Source organism: Balaenoptera borealis (genome assembly GCF_965194805.1).
Source record: "Balaenoptera borealis genome assembly, chromosome: 14".
NCBI lineage: Eukaryota > Metazoa > Chordata > Mammalia > Artiodactyla > Balaenopteridae > Balaenoptera > Balaenoptera borealis.
This window is the reverse complement of record NC_138875.1, coordinates 16,222,013-16,247,949: the sequence shown is the minus strand read 5'-3', so window position 1 is coordinate 16,247,949 and position 25,937 is coordinate 16,222,013. Positions and strand designations below refer to the sequence as shown.

Sequence of the window (25,937 nt, the reverse complement as noted above, 5' to 3'; positions counted from 1 at the left end):
CAGAGCTTCCAGACGGAAGGCGGCCACAGAACACTCCCCAGCCCTCTCAGGTCAGACAGTGGCCTTTAAAATGCCTCTAATTTTAGAATTGTCCTTATCCTATTTAAATGTAAACTGTAAACATTTTACTGTTAAAAGCACAAGTTTAAAAACATGAAGGAATTGCATTAAGACTATAAATGAACTTGTTAGACTCAAACACTTACTTTAACTCTTTTCAGTACTTCTCTTTCTAAACCACTTCGGCCGTCTCCCATCTTAGCAGTAATTTAATCATATCTTTATGACTCAGGTCATCATTAGTCACTGATGTATATGAATGTAAATGATCAGATGCGCTGATCTTAATTGGCACTGAATTTGATAAATTTATGGTTTTCCTTCTCTTTATTAATTTGTATATTCCCATAAAAGTCAAATGAAGACTATATATGTGAAATTAATGACTGAAGAAAATTGAAATAGCCACTTCTTAAATTCTTTCCCTGCCCCCAATAAAATCATGTTTCTGTTTTAATTTGCCAGCTCAGACATATTTTTAAATGTTCATCTTCCCATTAGTGACCATTTAAACTTCCTGTCAGTTTCAACAGCCCTCTCGTTCAATTGCTTAATTAAGGGCAAAAGGCCTCCCTTGTATGAACATTTTCATTTTATCACTAAAGACCATAAAAAAGCCCAGGGTTGGAATTTCAGAATCAGAGACATCTTTCTTCTTTATGCTATTTAGTTGTTTCTGGTTCACACTGGTTACTAATTATTCAAGCATGTTGGATAAGGAGGATTAGCATAATTGATTTTAAATGCCCCTTTTAAAATAAGTCCTTCCAGAATAATGGAATTTTTATATACTTCTGAGAGATAGAAAATGCAAACATAGCAATATTAAAGCCTTATTCTTTTCAACCTCTCCGAAATCCCTGTAACAATTCAAGTGTGTGTTATAACCCGGAACACACATTTGATATTGACTAAGTGACACCTGGCATTTCAAGTGAAGATTTAAAATTTTGATGAAACTTTTATATATACAATATTTTTAAGTAAGGCCAGTCATTATAAAGTGAAATTGAATTGAATGTCCTATAAAAATCATGGCAGCAGTATAAAATCACAAAGACAATATTATATTTTCTAACATATCCAAGAGAGTGTTATTTTTTATCATTCTGTTTTAGTGGTTTCAGAAATTGTGTTAGTATACTTGTGTGTCCCTTGATTTTAATTAGTTTCTCTATGGCCTTATGCGATTTTTTTTCTGAGGAGTCCTGCTTAATATACTATTTTTAGTCCAGTTATAGTTTAATACAACTATAAAATATGCAAAATGTATATTTCTGTTAGGTTTTAAAAATTTGTATATTGGGCAGTAAAACTTCATTCAGATCTTAATATCAAGAGTTTTTATTTTAATGTGGATTAAAGAAAGGTAACCTTCATACTGTCCCTTTACCAGTAAAGCTAAAAAATGTAAAGATTTTTGGTGAAAATATTCAGACTCTCTTGGAAACTGGCATTAAAGAGTCACCTGTTTATTTACAAACAGTGCTGCTTACTGCAGACTATTCACTGTTACAGGGGCCTAGCACGTTCTTTGGGGGGAATATAGGAAAATAGTATAAGTTAGCTTGAGATTCATTTAGAATGTTTTAAAACCTATGTTTTAGGAAGAGTCTATAATGAGGGTCCTTGATTAATACTGGATTTCATTTAGTCTGAATAATGTTTTCAAATATTAATTTGCAACGTCATTTTTTAACTGAATATGGTGTCTTATTGAAAGAGTCTGTAAAGGTTTTCTCTGAAAAACATTTTGACATTTAAACTTCTACTCTAAAAGCCTCCAAGTAGTATTTCTCCCAAAGGAGAATTGCCTGTAATTTAGTGCAGAAGTTTTCAAGATTGACTCAATGCTTTTCACATCCTGAATTAAGAGAGTTACATGACGCCCCCCCACCCCCCCCCCAAAAAAAGACAATAAAGTTGCAGCGTTCCTCAAATCCCAGTTGATTTGGGAGGTTATTGCCTGATGTTTGTGAATTTTAAAAAGGAGTTTAATGGGGAGAAATGCAGTGTCATGCTTCTGAGATTCTGTCAAAATGAGATCCTCAGAGGCCGAAAAAGTTAACATTGCGTCAGGAGCATTTCCCTCCAGAGCCCAGCTTTGAGTTTATACTATTTGTGCTCATTGGTTAATTGTTGGTGACCAAAGGTTACGGCCTTGTCATTGCTGGACTCCTAGAGAGGGGTCACCACGGACTGGCCACGAGTGTGAGCTCACCTGTCACCTCTCCTTCAAGAGGCCTCACTTGTCACTGGGGCAGATGGATGGAGGACTTTGATTTCTCTTCTTTCTTAAACGCTAAAGTACATGCTGCAGTATGTGCCTGAAGGATACCCAAAAATATTGGGACAGATGCATTTAAAGACTGTATTTCAATGAAAGGGACCTAGGAGAATGCTTTAGCCGAGAGATGGTGGCAGATTCCCCTGCTGAACGGCCAGCTGATTGTCAGTGTTGGGCGTGAGAGCACTGATGCTGTATTAGGCGTCAGGCCCTTGGTGGGTGTTGGTTGGTGTTGAGGGGCCAGGTGTCAGCACCGGTTCTCCTGACTCCCACCCTCCCCCCGCGCTCCCAGGGATGTGTCCTCCGAGTCCGACAGCAACATCCGGCAGATCAACCAGGAGGCAGCGCACCGGCGCTTCCGCTCGCGCAGACACATCAGCGAGGAGCTGGAGCTGGAGCCCAGCGAGGGCGGAGACGGCCCTGAGGTAGGACTTCCCGCTCTGCCGGCACACTCCCTGGAGCTCCTGCTTTCCGTATTCTCCAGGTTGATCCTGTGTCGTAATTTCTTGTCTCGGTAAATCTGTGTAAAAAGGAAGGATTCATGGTCTCGTAGCTGATTGATGACCATTGGGATTATTTATTAACTTAGAAAGTGCTTACAAAAGCCATCTTTGATGAGTGCACATAGTTTACATTACTACAAAAGGGAATGACATTATTTTTAGCATGGAAATCTTAAGATGTTTTCACTTGATCCTTTATTTTTCCCCAGAGTCTAACCATCTCTTGTTAAAGGGCGACATGGTCATCGTCTTTGCGCAATTGAAGTAGCCCTGTAACTTGTTTGGGTACCAAATACAAGTTTTTACTGAGTAGTTTTGACATAGTGAAAGAGATTTGTTACCAAGAAAATAGAAATTTGGGTGAACAGAAATGTTCCTAAGTTTACCCTTAAATGCTCATGGTAAATTACTGGGGAAGAATGTATATAAATTGAACAGCAAATTAGCAAGGCAGCAAACCATGACTTCCATGCTGCCTTAACAACTCTGTTTACTTATTAGAAATCCATTCTTTTTAAACATTGCGTTAGGAAGATCATTCACAAAATGTTCCAGTGATCAAAATTAGAAAAGCAACATGAATGATGCCGTAATAAATTCACTAAAAGTTACTTTATACCAGGGCTTACTTACAGCTTATAGCATGTCTGCTGTTTTCATTGTGAATCCTCAGCGGTTAGAGTAAAAGAAAATTCATGAAAATCATAAACAAACTCCTGAGAATATTTTTTTAACCCATGCAGGTAGTATCAAGTGCTAGAAGCAAAGCACTGCTCAGAGAGGCGCTATTACAAAGGGGCTGAGAGCACAGCCCCTGGGACCAGGCTTCCTTGGCTCAAGTCCTGACCCCACCACTTCCTAGCTCTGTTGTTACCTTGAGCAAGTTATTCCCTCTGCTTCAGTGTCCTCATCTGTTAATCAGGGTAGTAGTCTTTATTTCCTTATGGATCCTGAGAAGACTGTGTGCCTCCTGAGTGCTCATTCAATGTGAATTACAGTTATCATAAGGGTTATTACTGGGGCGGGGAATGAGAGGGTCCCTCGTCCTAGCAGTTACCGCGGCGTCTTGTTCCTTGGTAGCCTTGGGAGACCATTTCGGAAGAAGTGAGCATCAGTGGAGACTCCCTCAGCCTGGTGCTGCCTCCGCCACCAGCCTCGCCTGTGTCTCGGACCAGCCCCCAGGAGCTGTCTGAGGAACTGAACAGACGGCTTCAGATCACTCCGGACTCCAATGGGGAGCAGTTTGGTTCTTTGATCGTAAGTAATAGTCTTGTCTTCTAGCTCCCAGATAACTCTGACATTTTCCAAAGTTCCTCCTTCCCTAGGAGAAGCAGGACTATACCAAAATTAGCCCAAGCAGGTGAAAATCTTTCTTTTTTTTTTTTTTTTTGAAAATCTTTCTTGATTCACAAAAAAACTCAAATCTATGACTTGTGTTTTATCAGCTTTAACCTTGTAGAATTTCTTTTCCCAGCCAAAGGTTCATAAAGAGTACCTTTGTCATAAAGGTGGTGTTCGCACTGGGACCTGGGAGACATTGGGTCTCCGGGTTAATCCTCTTACGTCATACTCTGTGTGCTTTACCATTCTCGTTTCACAGATGAAGACGTGATTTTAAGTGACCCATCCAAGACAAGGTTAGAACAGGAGATAGAAGACATCTCCCAAGTCCCAGAGTACCAATCCTTGAGAAAGGTTGTGAAATTGTGACACTGTCACCAGGGTAGCATTTGAACTTGGGTTCTTAACCATCAGGGAAATTCATTGTAGATGCTTCAGGTGGGACTGAGCCCCAATGAGAAGCAACAGAATCAGCCATGAAGACCTGTGTTTGACAACACAAAGCTTTGCAGAAAAAGCCCACAGAAAATTCCTGCTCATGCATAAAATTGAGAAGCAGTGCAGTCTCAGTGTCTCTCGAGAAATTGAACCTACAGATGTCCTGTAGTAAATGATGGTAGTCCCTCTGCTGGAAATGGCATCCTAGAAAAATAGTCATCATTACAGCCATATCAAATGTAAATGAATAGGAGGACTGCATAAAATGTAAAAGCCAGTAAGTACTCACAAAATTGTTACTCCTTCAGTTATGTGTTTTTGTTTTAAAAGACACCATTGGCCCGTGTCATGAGTTGCACTGATGACTCAGCTAATGTGCTGTTGTATTAAAATTCTATGAATGTCCTTCAGAAAGAGAAGTATCACTGAGATGAAAATTTAGTACTAAAGAGGCAGGAAAAAAAAGAGTTTGCATATATGGGATATTTGAATTGATAAAACTGTTGCTATGGAAACAACATAAGCAAGGAAGCCATATATTTAAAACTTTATAAAAGGAAGTAAGTACTGCCAGAAGCATAGCAGTGGTATACCTTTAGTCTACCAAGTGAAAAGCCATCATTTCAGGCAGCACTGATATTAAGCTATCATCTCTTATTATTTTTATAGGGAGCTTCTGCATTAATTATTCTAGGTTCATAAAATGTCTTTAAGATCCAAGTGCAAGTGTCAGAATTATTTTAAGTTCATGTTGAGTCTGGTTCAACTATTAAATAACAGTGACTAGGAAAGAGAGGAGTAGGGGAGTAGGGGGTTCTTCTCCAGTTTTGCTTGTCAAGGTCACTCTGTATTCAAGGACAACAGCATGAACTTTTACTAAAGGATGAATCCTTCATGCTAACCGTTGTGAAAAGACTTGAAAAGCTTCCCATTTACTGCCACAGACTCTGTCTTTGACCTTACCCCATTTTCCTGATTGCAAAATATTAAAAGTGAGGAAATGCTACAGACTTGTCCCATGTACAAACCTGTTGCTAATTAGACCCCTGCCTTGTGTGTGTGTGACCTGCTGCTGATCTGTGGTCTTTTTTTTTTTTTTTTAACCATATAGATTAATACAAACAAGTGAGAGGAACATATTATACATTACACTCTAGATTTTTTTTTTAGATTAACCGCACCTATTTTCCTTCATTCCTGTTCTGTACAACTTCTGAACTCCATTCAGAAGCTGAACATATAAATACCTAACCGTTCAGAAGTAGCCGAAGATTATATTTGAGTTCCACTGGAAATGGAATCCAACTGATTCTTTGTCATTGGTCACAATAGTCAATAAATGTTTAAAAACTGTATGTCAGTATCTCTTCCTCTATTCGTGTTCCACTAGAATTTACCCAGAGGTTGCGTCTCAAAGCAGAATACAGGACTTCTAGCTTCTTTTTTCCATTATTAAAGCAGCACTCGAATGTTATCTGTGGAGTCCCCTTTCCTGTTTTGGCCTCTTATTTTTAACGTTATTTCTATCCCATCTGCTTAAGACACTTGAAAATGACAGTGGAAGATACTTGACTCCTTAAAAGATTACTCTCATTACCCCGAAAAGATGGTGTTTCATTTAATTACCTTCTAATATTAAAGAGCAGTGAATAGGCTTGAGTGATATATATTTTTAAACCAGTGAAACTCGTTTCTCAGAATATGTGTTCCTGATGCTCCGTGTCCTTTCCTGCCCTTCAGCAGAGAGAGCCTTCCTCGAGGCTGAGGTCCTGCAGTGTCACCGACGCGGTCGCAGAGCAGGCCCATCTACCACCGGTAACCCATGCTCATTTCCAGCCATCAGCTGGCTCTTTGGGCTTTCATTTAAAATCATCTGGGCTACTGAGGAAGAGTTTTTCCTGTGCAAATCCATTTACCATATACATAAGACATTAAAATTTCCTAGCAAATTGCCCAAGGAGAGTGAATTTCCAATACAAAGAGTTGTTATTGTCACCAAAGTCTCTGAAATGCTAAAAACTCCATTGTTTTGCTTTTCCATCCAAATTAATACCAATTCTGATGTGCTTACTTGGCCTAAACATTAACAATTCCTTTTTTAAAAACTTCATTTGGTCCCTAAAGCTGTGTTTGAGTGACCTGTATCTCAAGAACACAGGAAGAACTCTTCTAGGTGGGCAGCAAGAAGTTCTTTCCATTACTAATGGCCTAAACTCTTAACCCGCAAAGCCTCTGTACCATCTCTTTAAAGGCAGCTCTACTGACTCAAGAGTTGGCTGTAATTTGTTCCCACTTTCCCACAATTTTCATAACTAGCAGGAAATACAGAAGTGTAAAGGGTATTTAATAATATAGGACATAAATAAAAATGAATATTCTGATTGGAAAGCAGACCAGAACTGCTTTGGGAGATGTTTAATAAACACATTAAGAGTAAATTTTATGTAAATTTGTTTCTTGTTTTGGAGGAGAAAATATTATGTGGTTTCAGCATGCTTAACTTGATGTTTGACCTTGACCAATTTTTTTATTACGACAAATCCTTGATCACTGTTAGCGCTTGTTTATTGCATGTGAAATTGTTTGCAATGAAATGATCATTGTTTATTGCATATAAAATTGAAGGGAAAGAAAGATTGCACTTAACAGTTTTTGCAATCATGGTGTCTTCCCTATTGTGTACATTTTTGCTCAACTTCGAAGGACTTTTTTTGCCTAGGCTTTAAGTCTTTTATGTTTACAGAATGAATTGATGAGTACATTAGTCAACTGAGTAATCAACATAATAGATGCAGTTGTGGCATACATGGAAAGGGCTGGTAGGTCAGAAGCTTGACAAGAGCATCCTTTCTGGGATGCAGTACAGGCCTCCCCCAAAACAGAACAATCAGCTGTGATGGACTAATGGGATACTCTTCAGATGATTCTGTGATCTTCCTTGATGAATTAATGGTGCTTTCTCTCCTTTTCAAAAATCAGTGTCAGTTTTATTGGCCAAAAGAGCTCACTTCCCTGAAAACTGATGATTCTTCCCTCTTTCCTTGTGCTCTGTGAAGCTGTGAACTCACTGATCACCAGTGGCCTCTTACTTGAATTTCTGAGTTTGACAGATTTAAGAATCTGCTAATTATTTAACAGTGGGGGCACAATAGTGGTGCTTTCCTTTTTTTTTTTCATAAGACATCTCACGTCGTTGAGGTTGTCAGTTCATCGTTTACCCAGATCAGGGCTGCAACCTGAGCCTTCTCTGGATGGTAGGGTGATCGTGTTCCTCTTTCCCTTCTGGTCATCAGTGGTTGCTCAACTTTATTTGGACCGGGTGGATTGCAGAGATTTTGATTCATGTCACCTGCCTTACTGGCTGCACCAGCACTGATTCCTGATTCAATAAGCAATGGGTGGTCTCCCGAAATGCATTTCACTGATGTAAATTATCATTTAACAGCCCAGTGCCCCAGCTGGGAGAGCACGTTCATCAACTGTCACGGGTGGTGAGGCACCAACGGTAATGATACCCTCGTTCAGACATTAATGGCAAAACTGTGGGTTGGTTTTAATATTTTGGGTAATGGTGAATATATACTTTTTTCTTCTTTTTTTGATAAGAGCAGCTTCTTATGTGCCACAGACCTGCATGCTTCTTATTTTAAACCTCTCACTTTCACGTTGTTTGAAGGTACTGGGTAAAACGAATTGATTTTTAGTCCCGTATACTTTTATGAGGAATACTGTCAAGCTTTGTTTAAAGTGCATTTTAATCTGAACATTTAGAGTCTATTTCTGCCTTTTAGTGTTTGTACTCCTGATAAGTTTTTCCCATGTGTTTAGAAGACTTGGGTAAAATATTTTGGTTGGAGGAGAATCAAGGAAGCCACAGGAATTGCATGCAATTATACATGTGAATTTTCAGTTATACATTTCCTGTACCACGTTTCAAAGGCTGGGTTAGATTTTTTGTATCACAAGCATGAACCAGTGACCTTTCTCTGCTACCAGGGGCCCCTAACCACAGGTTCACAGGTATGAACAAGTGTTCATATAATTTAGGAGGAGAGAAGAAAGAGTATAATTAAGAAATTGAAAAGATCTAGAAAAATGGTGTTTTTAAGCCAAGTATCTGTTATTCTTATTACTCATTATTTTAAGTAATTTCTACTATTCATGTTTGTGGGTAACTTGCATGACTGTGTACTTTAGTTGCCTGTTTTCTCCTTGATCCCTAAAGACAGGCTAGTTTATAGTTTATGCTTGGAGCTGCTGTAGCTATTTGAAGAATTGTCCTTACTGTTTTAACTTTGTATGTTTGTTGTAACTGCTTATTACTCGAGAACACCTTTAAATACATATACAATCGCTGATTTTCTGCAGGATGTTGATTTAAAGGAACAATTTGGTTATATTGTTAGAATTTACCGCTCAGCATTGTACACTGGAAAATAGAAGTGGCAGTCAGCAAAAATCAGCCCAGTTTAAGGTATTGAGCTGCAGTGAAGGGCATGTGTTGGGTGGGCGAGGCTCAGCCTCCAGTAGAATTCAAGAAAGTTCAAATAAACTCGTATATTACCTATTGTGCGCTAGTAATTTCCATGGGAGTAGAGCTGCGAGGCAGACAGGATCACTTCATGAAATGATTTTAATAAGAGTGCGGGGCTGATGAGCATCTACTATCATTTTTGCATTTTGTTGGCCTTGGAACCTGTTGTGAGTGTTGCAGTGTTGCGATAGCTGATGACATTAAATGACAGGGTAAACTGAATTATGATCGTCCTGGGTTCCATGGTCAGAATCACCTGGCAGGATGAAGTGATGCATGTGAATGAGCTCCCCGTGGCCCTGCCACTGTGCTTTTCTTCTTGCCTGTGCTCTCCCCCTCCCCCAGCAATGAATTAAAAATAGGAATTTGGTTTTGTTTTCTATTTTCAAAGACTGGGTAGTAATATTTCCTAAATGTTTTATCTACTCTCATGCTTTCTACATACCTGGTAATCTTTCACCTGGAATAAGCAAACTTACCTTATGGCTGCATTAGAAATTATCACGTCTATTTCTTTTGCACCCTCACCATCCCTCGTGACGAATAGCCTTTACTTTTGCTTTTCCAATTCCATCTCCTACCATGTGTTTCCTCCTCTTTTACACCTTCTCCCTGTCAGCCGCAACACTGAAGTGTGCTGTGTCATCCTGGAGCTACCCTGGGACTCCCCATCCCACTCCTTCCTCTGTGCTCTCATAAACGTACACGTGTATGCATGCGTGCACACATACACACACACATACACACACACACAAGTGGGATCTCATATACGTATTAGTTATCAACTTGATATTAATTCACTTGTGGTCATTTTTTCGGGACATACTAATTATTACATAGTAGTCAGTGATGTGAATGCACCGCAGTTTATGTAATTTTCCCACATCGATGAACATTCAGCCTCCACCCCCTGGGCACTGCTCGCCATGTGGCTTTATTAACCATCCTGGTGTTGCTCTCTTTCCATGGTAGTGCTTTTATTTCTATAGTATAATGAACAAGCCCTGATTCTCATCTGCGGAGCCACAACCCTTTGACATATGACAAATAAATACGCACTGGTGTCACTTTCCAGCTGGCTAAGCATGAACCCTCTCTGTGAGAGAAAACGAGAGGCATAGCACAGTTTGGGGGTTTTGCTATATATACCCTAATGATACACTGAGGTAAGAGTGTGGCAGGGTTTGAGTGAATCTTGGAGAATCTGTGATAGCGCCAAACGTTTATCATCTTTAAAAGCATTTTGAAACTTTTACAGCTCCAGTGTAATTGAGTTCTTCATTTTAAGGAAATAAATGGAGCCACCATGAAGCTGCAGTTAAATGGCTCCTTGGCTTTGTGAAACACGGCGGTAGAATTCAGATGAAAAGCTGTGAAGTGTTAAATTAAGCTGACTGGCCGTTTTCTAACTTGTCTCCTGATTAATTCACATGTTCTTGAGGTGGTGAGGAATGCACGTGTGCAGCGGCACGCGCACTCCACGCACACCGCAGGAGAAGGCTGACGTGGGCTCCAGGGCTGCGCCCCTGCCATGGTCTGCTCGTAGAAGCCGAGCCCCACCCCCTCCCCAGCTGTGGGAGGTGGTGTTTTGAGTCGCAGATGGAATCCTCAACACAGGTTGTTCTTCATGGTCATTTGGAAAGAACCCTATAAAGAACCATTTTAATAACACCATCTTGCGTAAATGGAACTAGATCGTAGGTTGCCAATTCAATTCTCAATAGAAGGTAGAAGGAACATTTTAATCAAATTCAGTGTTCTCTACAACACTCCTAGTTTTCCATAAACTGATTAGTCCTGTTAACTGTGGATCTATGAACGTAACCTGGTTGCTCCAATACTCTGCTCTAACTCAGTCCTGAGATTATCCATGACACAAACCAGTTATGTTAGTTTATTAGCCTCCTCGTAAATATCCTTTCCAGGGATACTGTAATTGTAAAACTATCCTTACTTAAGGTTTCCAAAATGGAGTTTTCTGAGGGCACATCTAATTGCCTCTCCGCAAAAAATAATTCAACGGGGAAGCCAAAAAGCAGCATTTAGTATTTAGTATTCCATTCAGCCGAAACATTTTTGGTCCTCATATAAACAAACAGTATGTCAAGGCTTGATAGCATGTACTTGGCCAAAAATACTAATCAACCACGAACTTAGGTTACAGAGTCCATTAGGTCAGCAGAATCCATTGCTGTAGTGCCCAGATAAAAAGTAGCCTGGAAATATCTCCTTTGTGTTGGTGTCACAGCGAGAGGAGGAAGGTGGAAAGAGCTTTCAGCTGTACACAGATTCATCTGTCTTTAATACTCATGGAAGGATCAGGTCTGCATGTTGATGTTTCTTCCACTCTTGTTGTATCCCCACACCTAGATCCAGGACTCTCCATACTCAGAGTCTTGGAATTGCCATTATGGGGCCTTGGGGACTTTATCTGGAATAATGTCAAGGAAATAGTTGCTTCAGTTTTAGCAGAAAGTTGTCTTTCAGATAAGTACACTTGCCCTGCTGGGTAAATGTGTTTTAGAAATAACCATTAAGGCAGCTGCTTCCCGGTCTGTTTTTCTCTGGAATGTGCTGTTTGAGCTCATGAAGTAGGATATTAAGCCTCGTTGCCTGCAGTCCCCAAATTACATGGCTGCATCCCTGATCTTGCTTTTCAGTTCAAGGTCTTGCAGTGGACTGGGGGACCCTCTTTGCCAAGGTACATTGTTGGTAGAGAACACGAAAGATGGGATGAGCACAAGGAGAGATTGGGCTAAGAGATTGACATCTTCAGCCTAATCAAGAAAACTGCACCTGGTAAAATGTCTGGAGTTTCAGAAGATCCTAATTAGGGAAGATGGTACCCTAAAAGAAGTGGTTTCCTTTTGTAACCTCACGTAAGAGATTATTCCTGATGCTTGGCCTCTTGTTTCTTTTACGCTCTCCCAAGAGCCTTGGTAGTCATGGTTGGCTTCTTGTTCCTACCCCCTTCCTTAGAGTAGCAGCCCTTTCCCAGCTATAGATCTCATGCGCAGCACCCAGACGTCCAGGACGTCCTGGACGGCACTGGCCTCAAACAAACATCCCCTTGCCTCCGTGAGTCTTTGAGACACGCTGCTTTCCAGCAGCTCTCCACCCCGCCTGCATTTCTCAGACTGCTTCTTACAAGCAAAAGTGTCGCAGGAAGCCTTTTGCGATCTGCTTTGAACTATCCAACCATAGTCACTCTGTACTGCACATATCTCTAAGCCCAGAAGCTACCTGTGCTCCATTCACCCTTTAAGGAGACAAACTCCATATGGGAGGACGGCGGGAAATACAGCCTCAGTTATCATGCTTCTTTGGAATTTTGGCCTCAGATTGCCAGGTGGCATTCCGGGCTGGGGTAGTTGCGATGATCTGGTCAGTCACTAGTGTGAAAGCAGGCCTCGTAGAGAACAGACTCTGTGAGTGTGTCCCCCCGCCCCCGTGCCAAAAGCTACATAGTGTAAGGGCCCTAAGCTGGTGAGGAATTTAGGAATAAGCTAAGAGAACATCCCTGTGACAGCTAGATTGAGGAAAAAATATTCAGGGCATCCCTCTCAGAGTCGGTAACATTTAACAATTTGAAATACCTTTTAGGCTCTACGTGGTTTGACAGTAAAATGCAGTAACTCAAATGAATTGTCACATTATTCTCTTTCCTTATGATCACGTTGGCAGCAACCCTTTATGTCAACCCTTTATGTTGAAGGCTGCATGGCCTGGAACTGAGTTTTGTAAGATTTTTGACCCTATGGCTTGTGTAGGAGTTCATTTCACAGTAGGTTTAAAGCTATTGGAAACCTGTTGCTGTTTTCCAGGCACTCATGTTTTCGGTACCATTAGAATTAACTCACTTTGTCTAGCACAAATAATTCTGGGTATGTATTACTTTATTAAGTTGATCAGAAAAATGCAAGATATTAAATAATAATGATTTCTTACATAAACAGCCATCAGTGGCCTATGTACATACCACGCCGGGCCTACCTTCAGGCTGGGAAGAGAGAAAAGATGCTAAGGGACGCACATACTATGTCAATCATAACAATCGAACCACAACTTGGACTCGACCTATCATGCAGGTATGCAGATCGCCACACAGCTTATAGTCACAGGCAGTAGAAGCCGAAACGTACGCGAACCCCATGTCCCTGATGTTGATGTGTTGTTCCGAAGAACCCATGTTTAAGAACAGTTTTCTCGCACATGCATTACTTTTAAACATAATATTTGCCTAAGGAAGAATTTGGTCCCTGACTCAGTCTCTCCCAAGATGGTCCGTTTTAAAAACGTGATGTGATAAGAGCCTGCTTATTGCAATGGGTAGCGTCCCTCCGAACCCCCTTTTTTTCCTGAGGCTGGTTTTTATGCCGGCCGGTGATTCATTTTTATTTCCTCGGAGTGTGCTTCCCCCGTCCTTCCCCCCATTATTATGCGCAGGCATTTCCTCCGTGCTTTAAACAGGCCAGACCTCTCATCACCGCTGGCCGTGTTGTTGGGTCCACACCGCAGTCACGCGCGCAGGGAGAGCCCCACACGAAGCTAACTTGTGTTTGCCTCCAACGTAGCTTGCAGAAGACGGTGCATCCGGATCCGCCACAAACAGTAACAACCATCTAATCGAGCCTCAGATCCGCCGGCCTCGTAGCCTCAGTTCGCCAACAGTAACTTTATCTGCCCCACTGGAGGTGAGAAGGCTACGTCATCTAACTGGGGTCACGTCTCTCCTGTGACTTCTCCTCATTCTCTCTCCTCTCTGAACCGGGACTTGCGTTTCTCAGCCACCTTGCTCTCTGATAATCAGTCGCTGTGTTCGTGGTGAGGGGTGTCCTTGTGCCGCCTCACTCCATACTTCCCATCCCTGGACTCACGTGATTCTCATTCTCATTGGGCTGAGGCCACGGTGGCTTGTACTGGACATGGGCTCCTCTTTTCAGAACTCTCTCCATTCGTGTTGTGTTTCGCTCCTTACTGCCTGTTACCTCATGAGACTCGCATAATAACTCGTATTGGTTCAAATATCCATGCTTACGTTGAGTTTTTAAACATAGCTGTTGCTTTGATCCGTTTTTCCTTTCGACCGTAAGGTCTTCCATTGTATCAGCCTCCGTGTTTCTGATGCATGTTTGCATCTCTGAGTCACTGCTGGGCATCTGCTTTGCGCCCTCCTGTTTGTGTGGTTTTAGGGACATCCCTTAACATCACAAATACCAGAGACTAAACCTTTGAAGTTCTAAACGTGACTGCATCTTAGAGATGGCTGCGGGCTTCTCCATGCCCGGGTTTAAGATGTTGATAAGTGGGAATGGGCGATATCGCCTCCAAACTGTGATGTAAATGTCCTGGGTAACAACTGTGCAATTCCAGGTGGCTGTCTCCGTTGATGGAGGTTTTTCTTTTCTGCTCTAAAAATTGCCAGTCCATCTTCGTTAGACTGTGAGCTCATTCAGAGCAGGGGCATGTTCTTCTCCACCTTCTGTAAAATCTCCATCCATAATGCTTACTACGGGACAGTATTTTGTGTACGTGCCAAGTAGCTATCAAAGGATGGTGGTTATACGTACTTAATATTGTTGTGTGTTTAACCAGTAGAAAAACCTTACAGTTAGATTAATTTGAAAAGTAAACCAAGCAGGTTTTTTAGGAGCTTCCCCCTTGTCCCTCTTCAAAGAGGAGCGTTCCATGACCCCCAGGTACATGTTGACCCCTCTGGACTAGCACCTGATAAGACTTCTAATGCGCATTATTATTCCTTAGGGTGCCAAGGATTCACCCATACGTCGGGCTGTGAAAGATACCCTTTCCAATCCACAGTCCCCACAGCCATCACCTTACAACTCCCCCAAACCACAACACAAAGTCACACAGAGCTTCCTGCCGCCCGGCTGGGAAATGAGGATAGCGCCCAACGGCCGGCCCTTCTTCATTGACCATAACACAAAGACTACAACATGGGTAAGGTCACTACTTTTATTTGGCTCCATTTTCATCCTGAGGTCTGGCATTCATTCCTTTATTTCCTTACCCAGTATCCATGGTTCTTGCAGAGAAATTTCCTGGCAGTGAAGCATGTCCCCAGAGGGTCTTCTCAGCTTGGTCTAGACTCCGCACATGGGGGCTGGTGGGGAGCAGGTGACTTACGGGCACAGGCTAATGGCCTTCTTTGGTATTGGTGCCTTTTCTTCAGAGCACTCCGGCAAAGCTCCGGTTGTGACGATTTACCATATATGGAAAAAAGGTAGTGCTACAAATAGCTAGGATTTTGATGTTACTGCTTCCCATTTCAGGATGCTGTAACCTTATTAGGAATTCTAATCTTTTTAGAAATAATGTTTCTTTGTCACTTTCTTTTTGCATCTGTGTTGACATTACCCATCTTTATTTTTATTTGATGTGCCGTTTTAGTTTTTACTGTTTACATCAGATAAGTATTTTATACTCTGTGCTACATTACTTTCTTTTAATTGTGGATCAGGGGGTGTACTAAGGACTTTGTAAATTTGATAGCTCTTTTTTTGTGAACATCTTGTCACAGTTGGTTATTTCTTATCACAGGGCTCTTCCATATGCCCCTGAATCATGCATGAGAGAGAATCCGTGTATTGTGTTAACCTGAGAAAAATGGGATTAATGAAAAGTACATATGCATATCTTTATATTCCTCTGTTCACTCTTCATTTCTTCCGGGGAATCAGTGGTGGCTTATTTAATGTAGCATAGAGTTCTTTTGAAAGTCAGTGGTATTTTTCTACTGAATGATCTCTAGACCGATGATTAACCTGAAATGCGTCCTCATGTTTCTATTTCTGATGCTACCGAAGGTTTGTTTTCCTTCCTCTCCCTTATATCCCCATCTGATTGTCTGGGTACCGAGTGTAACTCAAGTCTTTCTGTCCTCTGGGCTGCTTGCTCAGAACTGATGGTACGTGAAAGCTGGTTGAGTCTTGGTGATCGTCACTGGCCCTAGCTCTGTGGTCTTGGACCAAGAGTGAACACATGCTTTAAATTCCCATTTCTAGTGTAGACACCAAGCATACCCAGTTGAAAGAACAGCAGTATCGTGTTAAGGAAGAGACCTGGACCCAAACGGTCTGAACTGTCACTTACACTTTGCCCATGGTGTGATGGTAATTCAGTCCCTTGAGAATTGGGTTAGGTGGCCCGGCAGACTCTCTCAGACCTCATGGAGCGTGGTACGGTGTGTCTTCACGAGGACAATCCTAGCATTTGGGGCAGGACTGTGCCTGTTATTTGCAAGACATTTAACATCCTTGGCTTCTGCCACTGCATCCTAATAGCCACTGTTCCCCACCCACCCCCCCCGACCCCTATCCTAGTGACAACCCAAAAAGCTCCCACGCATTTCCCAACACCCCGTAGTGAGAACCACGCCAATTTTGAAGTAAAGGAATAACCTGCCAAGAGAATTTATCATTCAGATCTGGTAACATTCATTGGGTAAACGCGTCGCTACTGCTAATGCATATATGATAACATGTAGCTTTGAAGATAAGATTACAGGTCTGTGGCAAGATGAGAGTAAAAGATAGGTCGCTCCTTGGGAAATAGAGCGAGAGAGATTGGTTTGAAAATCTTTTTTCCCTCGTGGACATAGAACCTGTGGCAGTCCTGCTAGTGTACCCATTTCTACTTACCGCAGCACAGCTGGGATTTCAGTTCCTCAGCCAGAAATGGGAGCTCCAGAAACAGGGGTAAATATTGTAAAAGTAGATGGATTAGCGTATGGATCCACTGTGGCTTGCCAACATAAGCTATGATTTTAGTAATCTGAACTAGCTTCGTAATCAAATCCCCTAACCTTTTCACAGCCTTTCACACCACAACTGCAGTGTAATTGCAGCTGGGCAGATTTTATTTAAAATAGCACCAGCTTTATTTATTGCCTGCATCGGTGCTGAATGAAACCCAGTTTGAATTTTCAATTGCCCCTTTCCACCAGATACTTGTGACTCACTGATTTACTGATTTAAAATTTTAATTGGTTAAAACAACATTTTGTTGCTGCTGCTGTCATTGAAAATCCTGTAGGGAACAACTGGGAATTCCACAAACCGCCACGCTTCTCCTCTAAACTCTGGATGTGCTGACACAGCCGCGCGTTATCCCTGCTAAACAAAGGCCCATACAAAATTCTCGCTGTGGAACGCAGGCTCTGAATTGCTTGTTTATCTTGACAAAAGGTGGAAGGATGGAGAGAACTGTAAAGATAATTTTCGGCTTAAAACCTGTGTTGAGTTTGTTTGGGGTTTGCTTTGTTTGTTTTTTAAAGAGAGCACAGATAAGAGAGAACAGCTATTCTTAGATTTGAGCATTATCATAGGAAAAGGAAAAAAAAAAAAAATTGGTCAGACAGGTTGAGAATAATGAAAATTGTACTTCTTCCCCCAGCACCCTGTGTCCTCTTGGTTCCTACACTAACCAGAAGCAGGAAAAGGTTCAGGCCAGCATTTCCCTCGTATACACTGATAGAGGAAAATTCCCTTTGAAGTCTATTTATAAAACACGGCCTCTCGCACACACAAATATTGGAGGCCATGTGCCAGCCATCTATCAGGAATAAAGTCTGACACAGCAAATAAGCATCACTTTGTCCCCACCTGGATCTGGGGGGCTGTAGCTGCATGGTAGAGACCGCCGGGGAGCTGAGGAGAGATTACAGGAGGGCTTCGGCTCACGCATTCCTTCTGCTGAAGAAGCAGCTCAAAGCGTGCGTGTAAGAGTATATTTATGTCTTTTACAGGACAAAGCCTTGGCTTATTTTTGTAGCAACAAAGGTTATACCTTAATAATTAAGTTTCAGGTTTGTTTTCTACCCAGGTCCAAACTAATAAAACTCACTGTAGTCTAGCCCTGGTGGTTGTTCCCTTCCAGGATCGAAAAAGCGCAGTTGTCTTTTCAACTAGCCAGCATGCCCATATTTTATATATTTTTAAATGATTCCACGAAGAAACTTTTTTTTTGGGGGGCTGAGTGGCATGTGGGATATTAGTTCCCCGACCAGGGATCGAACCCACGCCCCCTGCATTGGAAGCTCAGAGTCTTAACCACAGGACCACCAGGGAAGTCCCCAAAACCTTTTTTTTTTAATTAAATGAGATGTTGATCTTTGCCTTCTGTTTAAAAACGCTTTCAACTGTAATTGAGGGAAGCAGTTGTGAAATACTGATACAATTACGAAGGAGTGCCCCTACTATGCTGAGGAAAGGGAGAAACAGCCCAGTGTGTTGTGTATTTTATTCATTCGTATTTGTATCGTTTGAGACCTCATTAGGATTCCAGCTGACTGTCATTCCTGAAGTTGTCCCAAGTCCTGTGGGGCCTTGGCTGCCCTTCTCCCGCTCGTCTAGCTGCCCCTCTGTCATTCAGGGGATTCCGTGGGAGGGTGGGTTCCGTATTGCCCCCCAGGCTTAGCCCGCAGAGCTTGATGGGTGACAGCTGCTGCCATTATTTTGATTTTTGTTGGTGTAAAAGAATCACGTGACCCCTAGGGGCCTCCAGCCCTCACATTCTGTGAATTCCGGGTTTCCGTGCAAGGCCATTTCAGCAGACCTGTGAAATTGAATTTACTTTATGCTTCATGTTCCTTCTCCTACCCCCTGTCACTTTTCTTTAATTTCAGCTTTTTTTTTTTTTTCTTTTCTTTCAATCACCAGCTCTTTACCAAAAGGGTCGATTGTCTTTCACAGTAGCCTGTGTGTGTGATTCCAAGGCATGGCTGGCCTCGCACGTAGCATGCAGAAGCCGCTGTCCTCACGCATGGAATAGCAGCCTCAGCCTTTCTCTCTTCCCAGCGTGAGCAGCGGCTGTGGTCTGCCCAAGCTTCCCCTGCGGTGGCGGCATTGCCTGGGCCAGCCCTAGAGCTGGCCTTGGGTAGCTTTAGTGGGGTTCAGGGCTCTAAGGTTTTCCTCAGTCCATGGCCAAGCGGTCACAGATGTTTACCAGATTATCAGCTTTTTAGACCTTCTAAATCCTAAATCTACCTAGCATATCTGTTTACACTGTAGGTGTTCCAGTATACTACAGAATACTGGACTATTTTATGCCTCTAAGGAGCAAAGGTTGATTTGTACGCGTGTGATTCTTGTTGTCGTTCTTGCCAGCTCCAAAAATCTATCACTTTGTTACTATCCCTTGATACTAATGGTTTAGACTGTTAACTTGGGGAAAATAATTTTAAAGCTTTATCGAGGTATAATGCACATACCATACAGTTCGCCCATTTAAAATAATACAACTGAATGGTTTTTAGACCATCACACATGTGTGCAACCATCACCATAATCAGTTTCAGGCCATTTGCATCGCCCCCAAAGAAAACCCCATACCCATTAGCCGTCACTCTCTGTAATCTAGGAGATGTTTAATACAGTCTTGGTATATAATCATATGTAATTTCATATCTCCGAACAAAAGTGGGTTTTATTACTTTCCCAGTTTTATACCGTTTCATTTTCTTGCTGACTTGGGAAAATGCTGAGGCAGAAAACCTTTTAGTAGTTTGACAGCAACAAAGGCTTTAACATTAATGAAATAAAGGTTTTTTTTTTTTAAGGTTTTAGGGGTTTTTTTGTTTTGTTTTTTATTATCTTAGGCTTATTTGGTTAATAATGTGTTATTCTGAGTTTTATCATTTTGTTTTCTAATCTTTTGAGTTTCAAATAGGGATTCTCTAAGTTACACTGCATTTTAATTGGGTCTGTATAAGTGAAGGACAGCTGCCAGACTCTAAACCAGAACCTCTGGGCAAGTTCTCGTTCTCTGTGAGACTCCGTTTCCTCATCTAAAGGAGCAGAGATTACGTGCCCAACCCCCTAACAGGGTGGTTGCAAGATCATACATCTGACTGTTCTTTGTAAGTTATAAAGCATGACCCAAGATGTCAGAGTATGTATTTTTCTGTCATTGGTTCTGTGTGGTATCTTATGAAGCATATCCCTTAAGAAAAATATTTTGTAAACTTTTCAGATCTAATTTGTGGAACTTGATCAAGAATCCCAGTGAAGTTCTCTCATAGGGATGCGACTCTGTGATGTTGCCGACTAACTCTGGGGCAGGACATGCCTGGACAGTCAAACCAGATTCAGATTTTCGGCTTTAGCTCAAGAGAGGGTGGAAGGAAGCAACAGCAGACTCAGTACTGACGGAATGGGTGTTTCTAACAGGCTAGCTGCCCTCACCCCGGAGCTCCGGGTCCACAGGGAGCTGTACGAACCAGTGTCCCCACCCCCTCTCTGTGGAGTAGGACCTCCTCGTCTTCACTGGCATCCTCTACTCTGGTCTCCATGGTAACATCACTGCTGGAACCCTCTTCCTCTTCACCTGCTCAGGGTCTGGGGGAAATGGTTAACCTTTGACTTAAACATTCTTACTCTCCTCCTTTCATCAAGTTCAAGGAGGAAGAGTAGAATCTTTTTGGAGAGATGGTCAGCCAGGCCTCCTATATGGAGGTGGGGTCCTCCCCTCCCCCCTGCAGCAGCCCCCCACACAGGCAACCTGCTTGCTGTGGAACACACACCTCCAGAAGGGGAGGACCAGTACCACTCACAGATATCGCTCCTAACATCTGTCTCTTACATTTTTCTTGCAGGAAGACCCACGCCTGAAATTTCCAGTGCATATGCGGTCAAAGGCATCTTTAAACCCCAATGACCTTGGCCCTCTTCCTGTGAGTACACTGGAGACACACGGAGCAGTCTGAAAATGTTTACTCATTCATGGGCCCAATGTTGATAGGGGAGCCCTGTGACCTTCTCTTTCTCCGGACGTTTTGAGTCCCCTTGGTCTGTCATTTCTTAATAGAATCGGGTGTATGACTGAACTCACAGCTCACACAGCTCACACCCCACCTAGCTCTTCTGAAAGAGGTTTCTGAATGGCTGACTGCTAGTGAAAGGTAGACCTTGCAACTAGGGAGATGGATGAGGCATTCTCTACAGGTGACAGTTTAAGCAGCACACATTTATTTTGTAACTTAGCAACCAACTAATTTCCGTCCATATTGCTGATTTAGTCATAGGAACAAAAAATTTTTTAAAAAGTGGGAGAAAAAGGCGTACGTAATCACGGAAGGTTTCTATAAGTCATTTATCCAGCAGATGTTTTAAGTTTTTCTCCCTTGTCAGTGACTGTTCATAAATCTAATTTTTTATTAGTTTGTTCTCTTTTGGGGCCTGAGTGAGAGTCGAGCTATTTACTCCAAGTTAGATTTTGAATGAAACCTTCACCATGCTTTCGTGTTGACCCACCCCCAGTTTTTTAAAAACCCTTACGGCCTAGAAAGGTGGGGAGACTCTAAGACTATTTTAAAAATGGAAGGGTGCCGGGAATTTTTTTGGTGGTGGTTTTCCAAGAACCTTTCTGTTGCCTGGTGTATGGTATATTACAGCAAAATTTGAAGCTAGAAAGATTAGGGTGCAGTCTTTGTTCATCAGGTGATACAAATATCCCACACTCTACAAATGTTTGGTTCCAGGGTTTAGATGGAAAGAGCCTGGGGAGAGACTGAAGAGAGAGTTTAGAAAGTGAAAGATTGCAGGTTGTTTAGATCTGTTGGATTCTTGACTTTCAGATAACAAGTAGGCACAGTTCAGATCATGAAAGCATACCAGCCTGATCTTGGAAAAAGTATCCAAATCTGGTTCCTACTCAGTAGTGAGAGTTCACAGCAGAGAATTTCAGTATTCGATTGTTCAACCACCCGATGACATGAGTAAAGCGTCAGTCTCTCCCATTTTATATCACCCTTCATCCTCCCTTTAGTACTCAATAAATACTCATTTAATTAAATGAGCTATTCAGCCCCAGGCTCAACTGTTTCACAGTGTGCTGGAGTTTCCCTTTGAAGCTTTTGAAATAATAACCCCTGTTTTTCTTGTTCATCATACAGTGAGTGCATCTGAGACTGTAGAACATGTGCTAAAGTGTGTTGCTGGGTGTTGTCATTTGAGTGAGTTCATTTGAAATGTTTCTATTTAGTTTATTCTTTATGTAAAAATGTACCCCAGGGGAGAAGAGTAAGAAGGTGTCCTAGAGTCTTTAACTTTTGCCTTTGATTTTGGAACTGCTGGCTAATGTTTGTCTTCTCTTCCTCTCTTCCCCTGATACCAGCCTGGTTGGGAAGAAAGAATTCACTTGGATGGCCGAACGTTTTACATTGATCATAGTAAGTAGGTGCTGTTACGGACGCATAGGTGGTGCAGGTGAAGGGGGGATGAGGGTAATTCAGATATGACAGTGAAAGCTGTGTCATTTTACCATTTGTCTAGGCAGCCAGGTGTTATGTGGCGAGGATGATACCAGAGACTCAGTGCCCTCGTACGGTACTGTGCATTCACCCAAGTTTGCTTTAAAGTAGCCCATTCCAGTTTGATCTTGTGACCTATTAACTGTTTTTTGTAATTAAAAAAAATTTTTTTGATTGATGACCCCTTGCCTTTTGCGCTTTTAATAAATACACTCTGGTAATAGAAAATAAGATTAGAAGTGATGATTATGTCAGAAATCTGTGTATGAGCAGTGCTTGAAGCAGCCGCTACGTTTTTTAAAAGCTGCCTTCAGAGGTCTCAGGGCAAGATGCCCATTCTGACTTATTTTCTATTCACAGCATGTCTCCCTGCACCCAACACACTAATACATGTGCAGTTCTTTTCTTGAAATTATATTTGCTGCAGACATTTGCTCCAGCTCCTATGAATAAATGTGTGGTTTCTCATGCCAACTAAAAGTTAAACTAATAAAGGTTTGCTTTTAGCCAGTGTTGTTTTTTTTTTTTGTTTTCCCCCTTGTTGAAGTGACATTTTCTCCATGGGATCGTATTGGTATATCCCTTAAAACTTCTGAAAATGTATATTGAAAAAAAGTCTTCAAGTAGATTTGAAGTTCACATACGCGTGTGATCTGGTGCTGTTTATCTTTGTTTTCATTTGGTTCATAAACATGAGCATTAAGTCTACATCAGATTTCCCAGCCTCACATTTTCTTAACTGATTGCATTGGTTAGTTAAGCACGTTGCTGAGCTGACCGGGAAGCACGGCCTCGAGGGGTCCTCGTGTGGGTGGGGCCTGTCTCTGTCTTTCGTTTCAGGGCCTCTTCCTGGGCTCCTAAGCGACCAGTGCATGGTAGAGAGACCTTCGCTTTCAGGCACAGGAGATTGAGGGGTTTTTAGAAATCGAAGTAAGCAAGAAGCCCAACAATTCAGAATTAAACCAAAAGTAGAAGTCCTGGGTGTGTTTAGGGGTGTGGGTTACCCTTGGTTAAAATTAGATAGTTCGCAGTACTTAGGCCTAGTTTTTGTCTTCGACCGGTAAAAATGCTGATTCTTGCCTACGTTCCAGGATTTTACAGTGAGCATAAAATTGCTGCCATAAATGCTTTAACATATGCGGGAACCCCCACTTACTTCCTTCCTGTGCTAGTTATAATGCTCTTTCTCAGCAGAATTTGCTAAAATAGAAGAGGAGTCACACTGCCTTTTTCCCACTAAAAACAAAAGATAGTTTCCTTTTCAGTTTTTTCATGCATTACAATTTCCGTTTTCAAAGAGAGGTACGAGTAATAATGAGCATTTTATTAAAGCAAGGTCTTAACCGGTAACGCGGCCTTGGTCCGCCACACGGAGAGTACTTCACACAACATTGTGGCCATGTTCCGGCTGGTGGTCTGATGTCAGGTCAACCTGAAAAGAACTTTATGAAATGTTCTCGATGTACTATAAGGACCCAGAAACAAGAAAAACACGATTGCAAAGGGCCATCCTAGTGTACATTAGAAATTAGAGAAATCATGGACAGTTTTTCTGGAGGCGTGCATAGACCCAGTGTAATGTGCGGTAAACGCTTGTTAAATGGTGACTCGGAGTCCATTCACGGAGGGCCAGTGGTGCTGGTGTTGTGTTAGGAAGTGGACGCCCTTGGGTGGAAAGTGGAGAGAACCTGCCTTGAGAGGCAGCAGCTGTGCCTCCAGCCTCAGGCCTGCCCAGCCTCTGTTTTCCAGGAGGTGGGAAAGGCTGGTTCCTTGCTAAATGCCTGGGTGGTTCCTTTATTGCTAATCAGTCCCTCCAAGCTCCCCTCAGACATCCCCCATTCCTCTTTTCCAGACCACACAGCTCTTGGGAGGCTCCCCCTCTTCACTCCTGGGAGTCAAACGATAGGATATAGACCACACACAGAGCCTTGTTGATCTGAGCTATGCCAGTGTGAGATTTGTGATCCTGTACGTGGAGATTAAAATGTACCTTTGCTCAACTATACTGAAAAGTTCTCTTAACCAAATACAGTGTAAGTTAGATGACCAAAGACTGTGTAAGAAAAAGGTCTGTTTAAGAGAGCCTCATTAAGCTGAGAATGTAACATTTCTGCCATGTCTCCCTAATTCGTCAAGGTTTATTCAATGGAAAGCAGTAGAGTGGTGTACTTATCAATGAAACAGAGTTCAATTCGTATGCCTTTTTTCTTAAACAAATTCCAGTCTGTGAAAAATGAAGCATATCTATCATTTTAAGACGCTGTATCAGGTACTCAAACCCACTCCAAAACGGGTTTCATTACCTGGAATTTCCTTACCTTCCGAACGAGTCTCTGCTCCTAAACGTTCTTCCCGAATCTTATTTCTAGCAAAATTCAGCATCTCGTTTTGCTCTCCTGCTGCCTGCAGGGCAGAAGCCAGGCCATCCCTACTACACCATTTGGCTGTGAGAGCAGTCATCTTGTAAGCTGTTCAGAGTCAACCGTCTTCACGTCTCTGGGGCACGCGACTGCACGCTGAATGTGAAAGGCAGCGATGCGCTTGTCTCCTAATTCATTAGGTTTTTTTTATTTTCTGCTTCATAAATTCTTGAGAAGTGAGACATTTTCAAGATTAGAAATGTTAAAGATTTAATTTCAGAAGAGCATGAATGCTCAATACTAATCTGCTCTTTAGACTTCTAGATTCATTTGATTGACATTTATCGCAAAGCTCCTATGTCTCAAGCCCGGTGTGAAAGGTTATGGGAAGGTCTTGAACTGAATCCCTACGTCTCTCAGGAATAGCGTAGTTCTTCTTAAAGACCCGGTATGCCCAGCCGCTGAGTACTTGGCCACAGGCAGTTCATATACAAAGCTAGAAAATAAAATTCCAGGGATGCTGTAAGATCCTGTTTTAATCTTTCCTGCCAGCAGTCTTACCAAACCGGTTAATAGTAGCTAAATGGACTGAGTTTTTTATTCTTCTACTTCATTCTCGCCCCTTTATTTGAAATATTATGTCTCAAAGACAAAAAGCAAGTTTAGATTCAAAAGTTTTAGGACAAAATGGGTAACTGGCCGGCGACAGTCATATGTTGATAATTCTTAAGTGCAAAATTGATCATTATTGGAATCATACAAGAACCATATGTGGTTCTGAAAGCCTAGACTGTTTTAAAAAGAATCTGTTTTCGCCATCAGCTTCATTTGGTCATTTAAAAAGTCAGGCTCCTGCTACATGCTGGGAAATGTGTTAAGTGGTGGAGAGGGGGCTGCGGAGATGAACAGCACACAGTCCTGGTCTTCAAGGGGCTTAGGTTCTGGTAGGGAGTGCCAGGAGGTATTTAAGTGTTGTCTTAGGGGAATGAACCAGTTGTTATGTAGAAGTACTTGCTGAGTGGGCTCCAGCAGGGGAAGAAGGCTGCAAAAGAGCCTCGTAGAACGGGTGACTTTTCAGGTGGATCCCAAATAATGAGTGAGGTTTAGCCAGGCACGCCCAGCGAAGAGCAGTTCTAGGAGGGAG

General features: G+C 42.1%; 1 protein-coding gene across 23 annotated transcripts in view; it reads left to right on the top strand.

Annotated features, from left to right (window-relative positions):
• Positions 1 to 25,937, top strand: part of NEDD4L (NEDD4 like E3 ubiquitin protein ligase) — a gene marked incomplete at its 5' end in the record, with an annotated part of 340,566 nt that overhangs the window by 267,416 nt on the left and 47,213 nt on the right. For 9 of the 23 annotated variants that reach the window (XM_082354964.1, XM_082354966.1, XM_082354969.1 and 6 more), the window contains 10 exons: positions 2,640 to 2,772; positions 3,931 to 4,107; positions 6,370 to 6,444; positions 8,075 to 8,134; positions 13,120 to 13,251; positions 13,738 to 13,857; positions 14,927 to 15,124; positions 20,778 to 20,855; positions 22,298 to 22,352; positions 22,456 to 22,509. In XM_082354964.1, the coding sequence (XP_082211090.1) occupies positions 2,640 to 2,772; positions 3,931 to 4,107; positions 6,370 to 6,444; positions 8,075 to 8,134; positions 13,120 to 13,251; positions 13,738 to 13,857; positions 14,927 to 15,124; positions 20,778 to 20,855; positions 22,298 to 22,352; positions 22,456 to 22,509 (1,082 nt within the window). The remainder of the gene's footprint in view (positions 1 to 2,639; positions 2,773 to 3,930; positions 4,108 to 6,369; positions 6,445 to 8,074; positions 8,135 to 13,119; positions 13,252 to 13,737; positions 13,858 to 14,926; positions 15,125 to 20,777; positions 20,856 to 22,297; positions 22,353 to 22,455; positions 22,510 to 25,937) is intronic. The other 14 variants (XM_082354972.1, XM_082354976.1, XM_082354962.1 and 11 more) reach the window with 11 other exon arrangements.